The following is a 16,369-nucleotide window of genomic DNA, read 5'->3' as shown; positions in this document are numbered from 1 at the left end:
GGGGGGCATCATTATCACTATTAGCAACCTCCTGATATTTGCTGTCAGGTGCCACCCCTTAACGAACCCTGTCTGGTCTTCCCCTATCACCCCTGGCACACAATCCTCAGTTCTCGAGGCCAAGATCTTGGCATTCACATTTAATAGGGAGATTGGCCTGTATGACCCACACTGATGTAGATCCTTATTCTGCTTCAGAAGGAGAGAGATCGAGGCCTGCAACATCGTCGGGGGTGAGTGGGTGTGGGGGGGGGGGGGGGGAGGGGAAGGGGGGAAGCACCCCGTTTCCTTGCCTCGTTAAACATCCTTACCAACAGGGGCCCCAGAACCCCCCTGAGAAACCTTTATAAAACTCCATTGGGTACCCGTCCGGACCCAGGGCCTTGCGTGACTGCATCGTCTTCAGCCCCTCTACCACTTCTACCAGCCCAACGTTGGCCCCCGGACTCCTGCAGCTGCTTTCTTAAGAGCACTGTGGGTATTCCGACACCACAAGGGCCTGCAGCAGTTCATGAAGACAGCTCACAACTGCCTTCCCAAGGCCAAATATAGAAAGCCAATAAAAGTTGACCTGGCCACCAACACCCATTAATTAATGTGAAAATATCGTTTCAGGAGATGGAAGACAGCCAAACAAAGATAAGCACTTTTAAGAACAAATGTCTTGACAGTTGACGTCACTAAAAGCATCCCAAAAATCAAGGTGTTAAAGAGAGGAAGCAACTTAAAATAACCACAATCACTGGAGAAAAATGTCTAGGAAAACTAATGGGACTATGTGATTACAAGTCTCCTCAACTTGATGGACTGCATCTCAGGTTTCTGAAGGAAATGGCTGCACAGGAGGTGGATGCATTGGTTGTAATCTTTCAAAATTTCCTGTATTCTGGAAACTCGGAAATGTAATGCTGTTATTCAAGAAAGGAGGGGGACAAAACAACCACTTCGCCAAACATTTATTATTGGGAACATGCTGGAATCCATCATTAAAGAAACAGAGAAATTAAACATGGTTTTGTGAAAGAGAAATTGTGTTTGCCAAATTTATTAGAGTTATTTGAGCATTTACCAAACAGGGTAAATAAAAAGATACCAGTAAACGTAATGCATTTAGATTTCCAAAAAGCATTATGAAAGATGGCACATTAAAGATACAAGATAACAGCACAGGCAGGCCAATCTCATTCTGAGGTTCGTTTTGTTTTGGACAGAGCTGAAGAAGGCTTACAAATCTGGTGCCTACTACTCCCTGGAGCAGACGGGTTAAAGATCTCAGAAACTATGCATGAATTATTGGTTAATTCACTTGTATTGGGACTCCGGGGCCTATGGGACTGGAATTGACCACGCACTAGCCCAGGGTGTCATAACAGTATCAAACTGCATGTCTCATCGGCAGCTCACATCAGGTAGAGTACTGACAATACTCAACCAGCTCACTCATGCTTGAAAAACTCAGAATTCAACAGGCCATTAGATGTGATTATGTGACTCAACAACACTTGTTGAACAATACTGGATGTGTTTAGAATTACACTAACAACCAATTTAAGATGACCAAACAAGCTCACAATATGGCTCACTTATGCTTCCTCGAAGCTTTATATATATTATATATATATATATCTCCATGAGCAGGAATTAGTCCTCTGCAGGCAGAAAGAACGTGTCCAGGCATTGTGCCATTTATGAATTAAGCAAAGGTCTGAGGGATAATTGATCATTGGTGAATTCTCTATGGTAATAATCTTTATTGTCACAGGTAGGCATACGTTAACACTGCAATGAAGTTACTGTGAAAATCCCCGAGTTGCCGCATTCCGGTGCCTGTTCGGGTTCACGGAGGGATAATTCAGAATGTCTAAATTACCTAACAACACGTCTTTTGGGACATGGGAAAAAAAACACAGCAGCCGGAGGAAACCCACGCAGACACGGGGAGAAAGTGCAGATACCGCACAGACAGGGACCCAAGCCAGAATCCAACCTGGGACCCTAGAGCTGTGAAGTAACAATGCTAACCACTGTGCTACCATGCCGCACATATGACCAAAGTTGACTTGTTAACCAATAAGTCCCCTTTTCTGATGCGGTATGAATTGTCGTTCCCTTTGCAGTTGGGATTCTTCCATTTGTCCTTATGAGTACAAGATGAAAACCTGCAGAAGCATGTCTCATTTTCTCAGTAACACTCAACCAAGTGATCCTCTAGAATTGGAGCAGTGCAGTCATTTATGAACCTGTTGGTGCTTCACCAGGTAGGATGATCGACTGAATCCCTTCCCACAAATGGAGCAGGTGAATGGATTCTCACCAGTGTGAGTTCGCTGGTGTGTCAGCAGTTTGGAGCTGTGAGCGAATCTCTTCTCACACACAGAGCAGACAAAAGGTCTCTCCCCAGTGTGAAGCCGCTGATGTGTCAGCAAGTTAGATGACTGAGTAAATCCCTTCCCACACACAGAGCAGGTGAACGGTCTCTCCCCTGTGTGAACTCGCCGATGTCTCAGCAAGGTCGATAACTGAGTAAATCCCTTGCCACACACAGAGCAGATGAAAGGTCTTTCCCCAGTGTGAACTTGCTGGTGTCTCAGTAAAGTTGATGACTGAGTAAATCCTTTCCCACACAGAGAGCAGGCAAATGGTTTCTCCCCATTGTGAACTTGCTGGTGTCTCAGCAGGTCAGATGACTGAGTGAATCCCTTCCCACACACAGAGCAGGTGAACGGTCTCTCTCCAGTGTGAACTCGCTGGTGTCTCAGCAGGTCGGATGACTGAGTAAATCCCTTCCCACACTTGGGGCAAGTGAATGGCCTCTTCCCAGTGTGACTGTGTCGATGAGCTTCCAGTTCAGATGGATGATCGAATCCCTTCCCACAGTCCACACATTTACATGGCCTCACCCCAGTTTGGTCACACTTGTGCCTCTCCAAATGAGATGATCGTTCAAATCTACATCCACATATAGAACACGTGTACAGTTTGTCCACACTGCAAGTGTTTTTCTTCTCTTCCATTTTTCCAATAATCTTCAGGTCCTGATAAATGGTGTAAATCAGACAGATCGGCCTGGTACTTCATTTGAGCTTCCTGTCTGTTTCCATGTAAAGCACGTTTCCATCAGCAATAAATAAAACTTGCCATTCACAACAGACAATTTACTAGCTTTACCGGTATGTTGCTCCAGATCCACTCTGTACTGGAATCAGTCTCTCAGAAAATGCCGCTGTCCCTTTAACACGTAAGTAGATAGAGAGGGAAGGTGTCCCTTTAAATATGCGATCGACTGCCGAGAAATGCGCATGCTCAGTCAGCTGAACCGACAGGGCCGGCTCTGCGCCTGCGCGCTGGATTCCTGCGGAAGGACATTGAAAGGTCGAATTGTGGACGGAAAATGAGTTTTCCCAAATCGAGTGAGCTTGAGGTTAGCGTAGAGGCGTGAGGAGAGATGGAGAGAATCAAACAAAATACAAACCCGAGAGACCAACCTCGGCAATATGTCACCGCGAGAGGTTCCAAAGCGTAGACCACATTATCCCGGAGGTTGGCCGATGCCGTGGGTGACGTCAGTATTGACCAATAGGGAGAGGGTGGGCGGAGCTGGAGGACCGAGGCCTCGGCGCCGCCTCCAACCAATGGCGTGGCGTGGCGGGACATTTCGCGGGAGCGCAGGTGCTTGTGAGGCGTTGTCCTCAGGTGAGAGCAGCTGAGTCAACAGAGACTGACAGTGGAGACTGGAGCTGCTCTGGGACAGTGGGTGGAGGCCGGAGCTGCTCTGGGACAGGAGGTGGAGGCTGGAGCTGCTCTGAGACAGGGGGTGGAGGCTGGAGCTGCTCTGGGACAGGAGGTGGATCTGCTCTGGGACAGGGGGTGGAGGCTGGAGGCCGCTGCTCTGGGACAGGGGGTGGAGGCTGGAGGCTGGAGGCCGCTGCTCTGGGACAGGAGGTGGAGCCTGGAGCTGCTCTGAGACAGGGGTGGAGGCTGGAGCTGCTCTGGGACAGTGGGTGGAGGCCGGAACTGCTCTGGGACAGGGAGTGGGGGCGAGAGCTGTTCTGGGACAGGGAGTGGGGGCGAGAGCTGTTCTGGGACAGGGTGGGGTGGAGGCTGGAGCTGCTGTGGTAGAGGAGGTGTAGGCTGAAGCTGCTGGCATAGCGAGAAAGGAATCACAGGTAACATATATGTAACAAACAACATGAATAAAGAGGAACTTTCTTGTCTTTTGAATTTTGTTTAATTCCCTTTTCTTACCATGTACTGAATGATCTGTTGAGCTGCTTGCATAAAAATACTTTTCACTGTACCTCGGTACACGTGACAGTAAACAAATCCAATCCAATCCAATCCAGTGGATGTGGTGTACTTGGATTTCCAACTGGTATTTAATAAGGTGCCATGTCAAAGTTTACTGTACAAAATAAGAGCTCATGGTGTCAGGAGTAACATAATATGGAAAGAGGATTAGTTGCCTGTCAGCACTCAGAAAATTGGAATAAATGCGTCATTTCAAGGTTGGCAAGGTTTGACTGTTGGATCCCAGGGATCAGTGCTGGGTCCTCGGCTATTTACCATTTATAATAGTTACTTGGATGAAGGGACCAATATGTATGGTCACTATAAATGTTGATGACACAAAGATAGATAGGCAAGAAAGATGTAAAGAGGACAAAGGGAGTCCTGAAATATATGTAGCTAGGTTAAGTGAGTGGGCATAAATCTGGCAGATGGAGTGCAATTTGCGGAAATGTTAAATTGACCATTTTGGCAGGAAGAATAGAAAATCAGTTTATTGTTTAAACAGAGAGGGATTGCAGAACTCTGCAGTACACTGGTTATCCTGGTATATGAGTCACAAAAAGCTGGTCGTTTATTGGAATGAAATGTAACAATTGAGATTTTAAAAATATGTTTTTCAGTTTATACTGTACAACAATAAAAACAACAACAGAAGGTTTAGAGGGAATTGGATGTTATCTAATATCGAGCATCTTCCAAAGCTTTAATTTAAAGTGGTAAGTCATAGCAGGAGAGCTCAAAGCCTTGGTTTGCTCAGTGGTTTAGCCCAGTGGTTTAGCACACTGGGCTAAATTGCTGGCTTTGAAAGCAGACCAAGGCAGGCCAGCAGCACGGTTCAATTCCCGTACCAGGTGCCGGAATGTGGCGACTAGGGGCTTTTCACAGTAACTTCATTGAAGTCTACTCGTGACAATAGGCGATTTTCATTTTTCATTTCATTTCATTTTCTTGCTCCGTGTGGAAAGACAGGAATATTTCCAATGCCCGGGACCATCTTGTGTGCAGGCATGCCTCCAGCTACACCTCCTGGAAGCCCGGGCTTTGGAGCTGGAATGGCAGCTGGATCACTGTGGAGCATCTGCATGGCAGAGAGTGTCGTGGATAGCACGTAAAGTGAGATTCTCACACTGCAGGCTCAGACTGCACAGGCAGAGCAAGAAAACAGTGCAAGAATCTCCTGTGTTCATTCCCCTGCAAAACAGATGTACCATTTCGGATATTGTTGAGGGGAATGACCTCAAGGGAAAGCTGCAATAGCCAAATTCATTGCACCTCAGTTGGTTCTGCTGCAGAGGGAGTAGTAAAAAGTGTGGAAATGCAATAGTTATAGGGGATTCGGATTGGGATTAGATAGATGTTTCTGTGGCCACAAATGAGACTCTAGGATGGTATGTTGCCTCCCTGGTGCTCGGGTCAAGGATGTCTCGGAGTGGGATAATAATGGGACAATAATGACATTTGGTTAAAAGAGGGATGAGGTCCTGAAAGTAGAATATAGGGTTAGGAAGAAAGTTGAGAAGTCGGACCTCAAAGGTAATGATCTCAGGATTACTACCAGTGCCACGTGCCAGTCAGAGTAGAAATAGTCCGATATATCGCTTGAAAATGTGGCTGAAGAGATGGTGTGAGGGGGAGGGTTTCAGATTCCAGGGGCATTAGGAGTTCTGGAGGAGGTGGGACCTGTACAACCTGGACCGGTTACACCTGGGTATAACTGGGACTGATCTCCAGAGGGAGACAATACTTGGATGTCCTGGGGGGTGTGGGGGTACTTGATCAGTTAGGGAGGGTTTAAACTAATACGACAGGGGTGTGGGAACCTATGTAAGCATTCCGAGCACAGGGAATGAAGAACAGGATAAATAACGGCAAGGAGATTGGGAAGAGAAACCAAGGGCCTGTATCAGATAATGACACTAAAAAATAGTAGGCACGGGGCAAGGAATGTTAAAAGGACTAGCCTTAAGATTTTGTAGTGAACGTGCGGAGCATTCAAAATAAAATGGATGAACTATTTGCGTAGATAGATGTAAAGGAGTATGATATAGTTGGGATTATGGAGACATAGCTCCAAGGTGACCACAGGTGGGAACTAAACTTTAGAGGCTATTCAGTTTTTAGGAAGGACAGGCAGAAAGGAAAAGGTGGTGGTGTTGCATTGTTGATTGAGGAAGATATTGATACAATATTGAGGAACGATATTACCACAGATGATGTGTGGTAATATCTCGGCTGAGTTAGGAAATATCAAGGGACAAAAAACATTCGTAGGGGAGTTATACAGACCACCAAACTGCAGTGGCAATATTGGGAAAAGCATTAGACATGAAATCAGAGATGCATTTGATAATGGAACATCTGTGATTAAAGGTGACTTTAATTTGCACGTAGATTGGGTTAATTAAATTAGTCACAGTACATTAGGAGAGGAATTTCTGGAGTGTATGTAAAATGGTTTTATATGGCCAATGCAGTAAGGAACAAACAAGGGAATAAGTCATGTTGGACTGGGTGATGTGCAATGAGAAAAGAATAGTTGGCAATCTAGTTGTGAGAGAACCCTTGGGGATGAGTGACCATAATATGATAGAATTCTTTATCAAGGTAATTGATTCTGAGGCCAGGGTCCTGAACCTCAATAAAAGTAACTATGATGGCAAGAGTCATGAGCTGGCCAAGATGGCCTGGGAAACGTTTCTGAAAGTGAGTACAGCAGACGAGCAATGGCAGGCATTCAAGGAATGAATAGCTGTACTCCAATAAGTATTTATTCCTATTGGCGCAAGAATAGAAAGGGATCTGTGGCCTAATTATGGCTAACAAAGGAAATTTGAGATAGTATTAGATTCACAGATGAGGCATACAAACTAGCAAGATAAAGCAATAGACCTGAGGATTCGGAACAGTTTAAAATTCAGCAAAGGCGAACCAATTGATTAAGGAAGGGAAAAGACAATATGAAAGTAAGCTAGTAGGGAACATAAAAACTGACTGCAAAAGTTTCTATGGGTAGGTAAAGAGATAATGATTGATTAAAACCAAATGTAGGCCCCTTACAGTCAGAAATGGGGGAATTCATAAAAGGGAAGAAAGAAATTGCTGAGGAACTAAATTTTGTATTGAGTTCACAGAGGAAGACATAAATAATGTACTAAAAGTTCTGAGAGGCACCAGTTTCAGTGAGGAGCTGAAGGAAATTAGATTAGTAAAGAAATGGTTTTGGGGAAATTAATGGGATCGAAGGCGGACAATTCTTCAGGGCCTCATAATCTTCATCCCAGAGTACTTCAGGAAGTGGCTCTAGAAACAGAACGATTGGTGGTCATTTTCCAAAATTTTTTGGACTCTGGGCTGCTTCCACAGATTGGAGGGTAGCTAATATAACCCTGTTATTCAAAAAGGAATGTAGAGAGAAAACAGGGACCTATAGACCAGTGAGCCTAACGTCGGTCATAGGGAAGTCTACTAGAGTCTGTTATCAAGGATTACATAGCATGGCATTTGGAAAGCAGTGTCAGTGACAAAGTCAGCATGGATTTACTAAAGGAAAATCATGCTTGACGAATCTGCTCGAATTCTTTGAAGATGTAACCAGTAGAGTTGACCAGGGAGAACCGGGGGATGTGGTTTAGACTTTCAGAAGGCTTTCGCCAAAGTTGTAAATTTAAAGTGCATTGGATTGAGGGTAGTGTCTTGAGTGATAGAAAGCTGGTTTGCAGATGAAGCAAAATTTGCAATAAATGTTTTTTTCTAATTGGCAGGCAGTGACTAGTGGGGTACCGCAGGGATCTGTGCTAGGACCCCAAATGTTCATATTATATATTATTTAGACGAGGGAACTGAATGTATTATCTCCAAACTTGCAGATGATACAAAGGTAGGTGGGAGGGTGAGCTGTGAGGAGGATGCAGAGATGCTTCAGGGGGATTTGAACAGGCTGAGTGAGTGGGCAGATGCATATTAAATGGATAAATGTGAGATTGTCTGCTTTGGTGGCAAAAATAGGAAAGCAGATTATTTATTTGAAATGTGTAAATTGAGGAAGGTGGATACTCAGCGAGGCATTAGTGTCCTTGTGCATCAGTGACTGATGGTATGCAGGTACAGCAGGCAGTGACAAAGGCAAATGGTATGTTGGCCTTCATAACGAGAGGATTTGAGTATAGGCATGAGGATGTTTTACTGCAATTGTGTAGGGCATTGTTGAGGCCACACTTGCAGTCTTGCGTAGTTTTGGTGTCCTTATTTGAGAAAGCATATTTTTGCAATGGAGGGAGTGCAGCAGAGGTTTACCAGGCTTATTCCTGGATGGCCCCTTCCCTTTCCATTCCCAAAATGTAGCTTCCGGTCTCGCTGGTTCAAACAGGTAGTTGGCATAAATAGGAGCCAGCTTTGATACCGACCCCAATTTAAAATGTTGATGGAGTTGCCTCCATATCTTTAGGTGGAGACAACTACCGGGTTTAAATTAGTAATTTGCTGGCACAAACGGAAGGGAAGCCGTCACCAGTGAATCCAAACTGGGCCCTTTGCAGATCTAGCCTCTGTCGGCACCCAGATAGTGCCCCGATCCCCACATCATCCCAACACCACTGCATTATCTGCCCAGTAACAAAATATCAAATTCTGCAACACGAGACCCCCTGACCGTCTATCCCGCTGCAGAACAACCCTCCAAAGCCTCGGAGATTTGCCTGCCCACATAAAGGCCAATATTAAGAATTCCATCCCCCCCAAACAAAATGACTTGCGAAGAAAGACTGGAAGACACTGAAACAGAAATCTTGGCAAGAGATTTGGGGCCTCACGGTAGCATGGTGGTTAGCATCAATGCTTCACAGCTCCAGGGTCCCAGGTTCGATTCCCGGCTGGGTCACTGTCTGTGTGGAGTCTGCACGTCCTCCCTGTGTGTGCGTGGGTTTCCTCCGGGTGCTCCGGTTTCCTCCCACAGTCCAAAGATGTGCGGGTTAGGTGGATTGGCCATGCTAAATTGCCCGTAGTGTAAGGTTAATGGGGGGATTGTTGGGTTACGGGTATACGGGTTACGTGGGTTTAAAGTAGGGTGATCATTGTTCGGCACAACATCGAGGGCCGAAGGGCCTGTTCTGTGCTGTACTGTTCTATGTTCTATGTTCTAGATTCATCTGAATTGACTGGACCCCACCTGCTAGGGACACAGGAAGATTGCCCCACCTTTGTAGGTCACTTTGGCCATACTCACCAGGCTGGTATAATTCAACTTATGGAGTCGGGCCCAATTTCGAACCAACTGGACCCCCAGCTACAGGAAACTTGACTTGGCCAAGTGAAAAGGGTGACACGGTAGCACAATGGTTAGCTCTGTTTCTTCACAGCGCCAGCAATCTGGGTTTAATTCCTGGCTTGGGTCACTGTCTGTGCGGAGTCTGCACGTTCTCCCCGTGTCTGCGTGGGTTTCCTCCGGGTGCTGTGGTTTCCTCCCACAGTCCAAAGATGTTAGGTGGATTGGTCACGCTAAATTGCCCCATAGTGTGCAAACACTAGGAGGGGTTGTTGGGTTACGGGGATAAGGTGGAGGTGTGTCCTTGGGTAGGGTGATCTTTCAGGGGCTGGTGTAGACTCGATGGGCCGAATAGCCTCCTTCTGCACTGCAAATTCTATGATTCTATGAAAAAGGAGTACCCCCAGACTGGCTCCAGTCCTGGGGCGCCGACCGGAAAATAGTCACTCTTTTCTCTGGATTTTATTTATATCCAGAAAAAGAGCCAAAGCTTTTCAGTATCCTCATTCTGTCCCCCATAGTGGGCACTGGGTCCTGTACATATAACAAAAGATCATCAGCAAACAGGGGCACCCTATGTTCCACCCCTAACTACCCCTCTCCATTTGCCTGAAGTCCTCAGGCAAGTAGCCATGGTTCAATCGCTAATGCAAATAGGAGGGGAGACATAGGCACCCTTGTCTCGTCGCCCTGTGCAACTGAAATTGTATTTATGTGAACGCTGGCTGAAGGAGCATGAGACAAGTCATACCCATGACACAAACCTGGGACCCAACCCAAACTGCTTCAACACCACAAAGAGGTACCTCCACTCCACCCTTTCCTGCATCTAACGTCACAATTATCTCCAGCCCAGCTGCTGGGGTAAGAACCACATTCAATAGTCGCCGCACATTGAATCACAGTCTTTGGCCGTTTACAAATCCCGTCTGGTCATCCCCACTACCTCCGGGAGACAGTGCTCCAACCTCAATGCTACAGAAATTTTTTTTGAATACGGCGATATGATTTCTCGCGTTGAAATATGCAATCAGCTGCAGCCCTCGGTAGAAACCAACCTGACACCTCGCTGAAGGAGAGTATTTAAGTGAGAGGATTTATTTTGGGATGGTAAGAAAAACATATTAAGAGGCAGCTAGCTCCCTGTAAAGGGCTGGCTGGCTTTATGGGGTCAATGGGGGAGCTGATTGGCAAGCCGCAGTGAATACATTCCTGCAGAATCGCTTCGATTGGTTTCCTTGGCGCCGGCTGCTGGAAGACAGGGCCCGGCACACATCCCCGCTCCCTCTCATCTCCGCTCCGCACACTATACATTGCATGTGTGTCATGCGGTCTCTCATCGAGGTGCCTGTACATGTACGTAAAAGCATTGGATTTGTATTTTCCATTTGTGGTCTAGATTTGTGTAATAAAGATGTAAAGCTGTATTTCAGTTTGGTGGGCATTCTTTCTTTCAAATGAAAATACCGATTTTACTGCCAAAATACTGATTTCTGGTATTTGGAATACTGATTTCTGTTGGGAAAGGTAGGCAGCTCTGGCTTAGCATTTATGTTAAGCAGTGAAATAGGGTAACGCAACCCACATTCCTCAGGGTCTTTGTCCTTTTCAGGAGAAGGGAGATGGATGCCTGCCCAAGTGTCGCAGGAAGGGAACCCTGGGCCAAAGAGTAATTGAACATCCCTATCAGTCGTGGCTTTCTTCCAATATTCATAGGTGACCTCCTCCCGCACCGCAATTGGCGTATCGTCCTTGCAGCTTTTTCCTGCTTGCCAGGAGTTCCAGGTTGAGGCACTCAAGTACCTACGGTCCATGTTATAACCTGCCTGCTTACCACTGGCTGGGGACTAATGGCAATCCCACAATCCTTTGGGAGTATGAGTTTCCCCAATGAGGGGGAACGGAGAAATCATTAGCAGATTCCCTGCATAAATAAAGCTGGCCTGTTGGAACCGGCTAGAGGAGAGTGAGCAGCAAGGAAGTTGCTGCTTCTGTTGTGTGTATATATATGTTATTGCAAATAAATGTTATTTCTTTCTATCCTTCAACTCGTGCTGGATTCTTCATGGCCCTCACAAAACTGGCGATGAGGGTTAAACTGAATAGCTGTTTACACTGCTGAAGCCACCTCCCTGGATTTTTGTTGGATACAGGTTGGAAGTTCTTTTCCTTTACACCATGCCTCTGTATGGACGTTTGGATGTTTTTGACGCTGCATTGGAAAGCTGCAACCAGTACACACAACGGATGCGTTACTATTTCCGTGCAAACAACGTGACTGAAAATGAGCGCCAGGTGGTCATATTGCTCACCGCCTGCGGCCCGCATACATTTGGGCTTATTTAGGAGCCTTACGTACCCAGCTGCGCCGGACACCAAAACGTTTGATGAACTTAGTGGGGCAACATTTTAACCCAACCCCATCCATGATAGTCCAGCATTACCAGCTTAATACCACTGAGAGAACCCCAGGAGAATCCCTTGTGGAGTTTCTATCCAGACTACGCAGGATTGTGGAGTACTGTGACTACGGTGAGACCTTGTCAGAAATGTTATGTGACCGTTTGGTTTGCGGTATTAACAATGTCACCCACAGAAAGTTGTTAGCTGAACCAACATTGACTTTTCAGCAGGCCATTCAAATAGTAGAGAGCGCAGAACGGGGAGTGCAGGAGCTACAGGGAATGGAGGTGCATGCCTTGGGGTGCAACACCTTCCGTCCGAAAGCGTCCCCCCGCATGCCTGCGGTACCTTGGGCGACGATGTCCAGATGAACGTCAGGGGGCGTCGGACATTCTTCCCCGAAGGGAGCCTTCTCCAGAACCAATGGATGAGGAGCCATGTCCGTGTCAGACTTATGGGCGTCAACCCCGTCACGGACGCCAGTCCTGTGGGTGCCAGAGGCGCCGTCGTTCCGACAGAAACTGGGGCCAGCCCAGGGGCCGTCCTTCCATTTGGATGAACCTGCGGCGACTGCTCCCGAGGACGTGGAGACGGAGGACGACTGCCTGCAGCTGCATTGTGTGGCAGCTCCTCGTGTGGCCCCCATTAAGGTGACAGTACGGGTCAATGGTCACCCACTTGAGATGGAGTTGGACACTGGCGCAGCAGTCTTTGTGATCACCCAGAGGACATTCGACCGCATCAAGCAGGGTGTACAGACCCTTACATTAACCGACACACAGGCCGGGTTGGCCACCTTTATGGGGGAACCATTGGACATTGCAGGAACTATGATGACCCCTGTGGTTTATGGACGCCAGGAGGGGCGTTTCCCACTTATCGTGGTGCGCGGCCATGGGCCCAGCCTGTTGGGTTGGGACTGGTTGCGCCATATGCGGCTGCAGTGGCAACACATACTCCAAACAGTTTCTAGAGTGTTGACTTGAGGTGCTAGGACGGTACCCAGATGTATTCCAGTCCAGTTTGGGGAAAATAAAAGGGGCCGTAGCCCGTATCTAAATTGAACCAGAAGCCACGTCGCGCTATTTCCGGGCGCGCCCGGTGCCTTACGCCTTGCTCGAGAAGGGAGAAGGGGAGCTCACTCGTTTGGAGACTTTGGGTATTATCAGGCCCATCCGTTTCGCTGGCTGGGCAGCACAATTGTACCTGTAATGAAGCCAGATGCCACAGTTCGCTTATGCAGCGACTATAACAGTGAATACAGCTTCCCGACTTGACCGATACCCAATGCCGCGCATAGAGGATCTCTACGTGAAGCTTGCAGGCAGACTCATTTACAAAATTAGATATGAGTCACGCCTACCTACAGTTGGAGCTGGACCCTGCCTCCCGGCCATATGTAATGAATACACACCAGGGCCTGTATGAATATACACGGTTGCCCTTTGGGATATCCTCTGCCTGCGCTATTTTTCAATGCATCATGGAGGGCATTTTGAGAGCGTTTCGCTGTCTACTTAGATGACATTTTGATTACAGGGACGTCAGAGCAGGAACATTTGGAGGCTGTCCTTAGAGGCTTTTCGGAGGCCGGAGTCCGTTTATGTTGCAGAAAGTGGTCTTTCAGGCGAAGGAAGTAGTCTACCTGGGTTATCGGGTGGATCGTGAAGGTTTTCACCCCGTCGCAGAGAAGGTGCGCACAATTCAACAGGCCCCCGCCCCGACTGACACTTTGCATCTTCGTTCTTTTCTCGGCCTTGTAAACTATTCTGGGAAGTTCCTCCCCAATCTGGCAACTACGCTGGCCCCGTTGCACCTTCTGCTAAAGAAGAATCACACCTGGGTTTGGGGTCAGCTGCAAGAAACCGCTTTCCGGCGCGTAAAGCAACAATTGTCGTCGTCTGGGTTACTAACCCACTATGATCCTGGAAAGCCTTTGCTAGTCACATGTGATGCATCCCCGTATCTTATTGGGGCCGTTCTGTCCCACAAGATGGCGAACGGGCCTGAGTGGCCGATAGCTTTCACCTCCTGCACATTGATTCCAGCGGAAAAGAAATACGCGCAGATCGAGAAGGAGGGCCTGGCAGTGATCTTCACGGTGAAACGCTTCCACGAGTACGTGTATGGCCGCATCTTCACTATCGTGATTGATCATAAGCCTCTGCTGGGACTTTTCCGAGAGGATAAGCCAATACCGCCAGTTGCTTCCGCACGGACACAGGGCTGGGCTTTGTTGCTCGCTGCCTACAAGTATTCTCTGGAGCACAAACCAGGAACCCAGATAGCGAATGCTGACGCACTGAGCTGATTGCCTTTATTGACCGGCCCATGTCGACCCCCACGACTGGTGAGGTGGTTGCAACCCTAAATTTTATGGACACCTTGCCTGTCACGGCATCACAGAAACGTGAGTGGACCCAGCCGGAGCCAGTCCTGTCAAAGGTTCGGCACATAGCCCTGTATGGTGGGTATTATAGGCAGCTCCCAGGTGAGTTGTGGGCATTTTTCTGCAAGCTGTCAGAATTTAGCGTGGAAGACGGTATCCTCTTCTGGGGGACTCGTGTGACTGTCCCGGAAAAAGGACAGGAGCTGATATTAAGAGACTTGCACAATGGGAATCCGGGCGTGACCAAAATAAAAATGTTGGCCCGGAGTTATGTCTGGTGGCCAGGCCTCGACACCGAAATTGACAAGGTGGCCCAAAACGTCTCCATTTGCCAGGAGCATCAGAAGCTTCCGCCGGCCGTGCCCCTACATCACTGGGAATGGCCAGGGCGGCCTTGGATGCGCTTGCATGCGGATTTCCCCAGCCCTTTTCAAGGATCCATGTTCCTTCTATTAATCGATACCCAGTCTAAATGGTTAGATGTGCATAAGATGGTTGGCACAACGTCCTGCGCAGCAATCGAGGAGATGCGTTTGTCTTTCAGTATGCATGGCCTCCCCGAGGTGCTGGTCACGGACAACTGCACTCCGTTCACAAGTGAGGAGTTTGCAAAGTTCATGAAGATGAACGGCATACATCCGCACCGCCCCATACCACCTGGCTTCAAATGGGTTGGCGGAGCGCGCAGTGCAGACATTCAAACGAGGCCTAAAGAAGCAGTCCTCCAGGTCGATGGACATGAGACTGGCTCGTTTTATGTTTTCATATAGGACCACCCCACATGCGGTGACTGGGATAGCTCCGACAGAACTCCTAATGGGCCGGAGACTTCGCACACGCCTTAGCATGGTTTCCCCGGACATTGGCACAAAAGTACGCCGCACACAAAAACGGCAGGAACATGGTTTTCTCGACATTGGCCGATTCGGCAGTTTGCGCCCGGTGACCCAGTGTTCGTTCGGCATTTTGCTGGTGGTGCCTAGTGGGTCCCTGCTGTAATCTTTCACCAAATGTGCCCTATCTCTTACCAGGTGCAAGCCTAGGGTCGTCTCCAGCGCAAGCATGTAGACCACGTTCAGTCCAGAAGATCATCCCTTCCAAAGATTCCCCACCCCCGGAGCTCATTTCTACAGCCACAGGACCAGACACAGTGGAAAGTATTCCCCACAATCTTCCTCTGGTGCCGCACTGTCAGCCTGCGCAGGTCGTTGCAGACCCGTGTGGAGATAGAGACGCCGAGATGACGGAGGCAGTGGACTCCGAGTCCGAGATGGAGACACAGGACGCCTCAGAGGGGGAATCCCCGGGCCCACGGGCCGTGGATGTATAACCGTTAATCACTGAAGCGCCGTTCTCCGTCTCGGTACACGCCGCCCGATCCAGCGCCTCGTGCAAATGGTGTCCGGCCTGCAGCAAAATGAGTCCGACGCCCTCCTTCGCCAGGGTCTGCGGTGGATTTCTTGGACTTTGGGGGGATGGGATGTTATAACCTGCCTGCTTACCATTGGCTGGGGCTAATGGCAATCCCACAATCCTTTGGGACTATGAGCTTCCCCAATGATGGGGAGGACGGAGAAATTATTAGCAGATCCCCTGCATAAATAAAGCTGGCCAGTTTGGAACTGGCTAGAGGAGAGTGAGCTGCAAGGAAGTTGCTGCTGCTGTTGTTCATATGTTATTGTAAATAAATGTTATTTCTTTCTATCCTTCAACTCGTGCTGGATTCTTCGTGGCCCTCACAAAAGTCGACCTCTAAAATCGCATCAACTAACTTTTCTGGTGCTCGCAAATTGCGAGTTCAAGGGGGAGAGGAATGGAGATAAGCAGCAGAGGCAGCTGATTGAATTGTCTCCATGTTAGTGCAAATAAGATCCTGGAGCTCCTTTTTACTTGTTGGTGATGGTGAAGAGGCAGGAGAGGAAGAACACTTAAAAGTGAATTACAAAGATATGACACTGTGTTTAATACAAAATGTATCCTGAATTTTAACACCTATAATGTGACTTGTTGATTATCAACAGAAACAG

General features: G+C 47.9%; 2 protein-coding genes across 3 annotated transcripts in view; one reads left to right on the top strand and one right to left on the bottom strand.

Moving 5' to 3' along the window:
- Positions 1-939: 939 nt before the first annotated feature.
- LOC119967820 (gastrula zinc finger protein XlCGF8.2DB-like) lies at positions 940-3,320 on the bottom strand. The gene has a single exon (XM_038800842.1). It carries the CDS (start codon positions 3,012-3,014, stop codon positions 2,229-2,231), a length of 786 nt encoding a protein of 261 aa, XP_038656770.1. The 5' UTR covers positions 3,015-3,320; the 3' UTR covers positions 940-2,228.
- Positions 3,321-3,422: 102 nt separating this feature from the next.
- LOC119967818 (NACHT, LRR and PYD domains-containing protein 3-like) overlaps positions 3,423-16,369 on the top strand; it is a 117,800-nt gene continuing 104,853 nt past the window's right edge. For both annotated transcript variants that reach the window (XM_038800836.1, XM_038800832.1), the window contains exon 1: positions 3,423-3,553. The gene's annotated coding sequence lies outside the window, so the exon portion shown is untranslated. The remainder of the gene's footprint in view (positions 3,554-16,369) is intronic.

The sequence above is a fragment of the Scyliorhinus canicula genome, chromosome 6 (assembly GCF_902713615.1).
Source record: "Scyliorhinus canicula chromosome 6, sScyCan1.1, whole genome shotgun sequence".
Classification (NCBI taxonomy): Eukaryota; Metazoa; Chordata; class Chondrichthyes; order Carcharhiniformes; family Scyliorhinidae; genus Scyliorhinus; species Scyliorhinus canicula.
The sequence above is the reverse complement of the archived record's forward strand: the minus strand, read 5'-3'. Positions and strand labels throughout refer to the sequence as shown.

Excerpts from the sequence above, each read along its gene's own strand:
- LOC119967820 (XM_038800842.1), bottom strand. The coding sequence starts at position 3,014 with ATGGAAGAGAAGAAAAACACTTGCAGTGTGGACAAACTGTACACGTGT.